At 50.1% G+C, this 2,405-nt stretch overlaps 1 protein-coding gene across 1 annotated transcript; it reads left to right on the top strand.

Moving 5' to 3' along the window:
- Positions 1–316: 316 nt before the first annotated feature.
- Positions 317–803, top strand: LOC126845486 (uncharacterized). Its single transcript, XM_050584133.1, has 2 exons — positions 317–510; positions 566–803. The coding sequence occupies exons 1-2, from the start codon at positions 335–337 to the stop codon at positions 693–695; spliced, it is 306 nt and encodes a 101-aa protein (XP_050440090.1). The 5' UTR covers positions 317–334; the 3' UTR covers positions 696–803.
- Positions 804–2,405: the final 1,602 nt, after the last annotated feature.

Here is a 2,405-nt window from a genome sequence, read left to right as displayed (position 1 = left end):
TAAAAAAAAAAACAAAATTTTTAAGTTTATTTCCTAAAGTTAAAATTCGGTTTACCGGCGCGAATAGTCAATAATTCCATTTATGTGTAGGAAAATAAAATGTAGAGGTAAGTAGTATGTTTTGGCCGTATCGAATCCTGTTATCACGAACCAGCTACCACGATCCTGGTATCATGATCCTGGTATCACGATCCCGGTATCACTACTGATATCACAATCCTGTTATCACTACTGGTATCTCACACACACACACACACACACGATGAAGAATGCGATGACGCTGGAGGTGATAAATCGATACGCAACAATGTCGGTCGATGAGGTGTACACCGCAATGATGAACCATCCTGTACACGGATTACCGCCGCGAGAACCAAGTTATTACAAAGAAATCGCGGTCATAGAGTACAAACGGCTGTGCGACGAAATATGGGGAGAAAATGTTAATACGATGATGATGCCTAACTCACAATGGAATTTAGCAGAGTTACTTGACGGTTACACAGATAAGTAAGTAAAAAAAAAACCTATTGATTATAATTTTAGTGCATAGTAATTATAACAGGAACGACGTGGTGGAGGAGGAGGAGGAGAAGACGAGTACTACACCAGTAATCAAGTCAGACGGTGTGAGCATTGCTCCACCACCACCACCACCGTGCGATAGTGTGGATGACCTGACGGTCGAAACCTGATAAGGTTATTTCCCGTTAGACCGCGTACAATGATAACACAAAGAAAATGGAGGGACGAAATAACCACGCACACCATATATAAACGAACACACTGAACCATTTAATCACATTCACACATACAACCAAATCAAAATGCACTACAGATATTCACCACCATCGCCGCCAAATTCGCCGCCACCGTTTAATATCAATTGGGTGCCCTGTCAGCGATCCCGACGCACCGCCGAGCAGTGAGCCGATCGCTGACAGGGCTGAGAGAAAAGGCACAAGCGCGAACGCGCCGCCGATTTTCGGCACGGCCAACGTGCGCGGTCGGAGAACCGGTTTTCCTCTGGCTTTCCGACGTACCTGGTTGACGGCGGATAACGCCTTCCACGCTGCCGCAGCGACCATTAACGGTTTCGCTTTGTGCATCGCAGCCCGAGCGGCAGCTACGAGACTGCCGAAGCGCAGCCCGCCTCCGGTTTTCGGTGCAGACCGCCGTCCCTTCCGTTTACGTCGGTTGACACGAGGCATTACAGTAGTGAGCTTATAACCGCAGTGACGATAACCCGACCGATCTTGTTCGCTGACAACCTTCGACGACGACGCACCGTTTACGTTTGGACACGGCATTGGTCTGCAACACCGCCTTTATAATGTTTTTCGAACCGCAAGAACACAAATTAACCGTTCTGCGGCTCGACGACGACCCAGCCACTGCTGACGGCCACCACCGCCGTCACGGTCCCCTCCTACCCTTCTCAATCAGATGTATTATCGCGAGTTGTCGGCGCAGCGGACGCAAGCGCGTGGCACCCGGAGAGATGAGTCTAAAGGAGAAGAAGAAGAAAAAGCAGAAGAACTCCGTATTACCGAAAGCAATCCGTCGTACGGCATTCATCTACAACCAGACGGAACATGGGTGATGGGTGATAAAGCAGTACGGTTCACCAAGAACCGTATAAAAGTGGGCACGTTAGCCGAAATATCCTTCACGAAAGGACTCCAAGAATTGGTGTGCAGCTCGGTACCCCGCATGCAATTCATCACCGAAAGCGATCTGACCACGTATCGCAATTTTCTCATTCACACAGGATGTTATTTGCTGTCGTCCGGTAGACCGAAAACGAACCGCGGATACAAGTATAAGTACATTATCAAACAGTTGTTCAACGAGAACGGACGCGACCTGACCGCAGTTCGCGCCGCGGCCAAGACGGGTGACGGAATTACGCGGTTGACGGTTACGGGGAAGGACAAAGAATATGTTTACTGGGACGACGCAAACGAAATAGTCGACCGCCTCGCTTTGCTCAGAGCCGCGGGCAATACCGCCGTGCACGACGAAATTATCGCGTGTGAGGAGGAACTCAGGGAAATAGGTGTGATCTGCTGACGATGATGACCGTCCATCCGAATGACGCCGAACGACGCGTCCCGCGAGCCCGGGAGAGTTGTTTTCTACCGGTTGCCGAAACCGGCGGCGGCGGCAGGCGGCAAACCTAAATTCGCCGTGGGCGATGCCGTACGCCTGAGCAAACATAAAACGGTATTTGATAAGGGCTATGCGCAAAGTTGGTCAAACGAAATTTTCACCGTGTCCGGGGTACGACGGACAGCGCCTACAGTTTATACAGTGCGCGATAAGAGCGGCGCGCCGGTTAACGGAACGTTCTACGCGCAAGAGATGAACCGGACGCGTTATCCCAACACGTATTTAATAGAAAA

Source organism: Adelges cooleyi, unplaced genomic scaffold (genome assembly GCF_023614345.1).
Source record: "Adelges cooleyi isolate 19-005CV unplaced genomic scaffold, UGA_ACOO_1.1 ACOO_flye_CR_arks_rails_tigmint_CR_PRNA_793, whole genome shotgun sequence".
Classification (NCBI taxonomy): Eukaryota; Metazoa; Arthropoda; class Insecta; order Hemiptera; family Adelgidae; genus Adelges; species Adelges cooleyi.
Note: the sequence above shows the minus strand (reverse complement) of the source record. Positions and strands in the feature narration are given on the sequence as shown.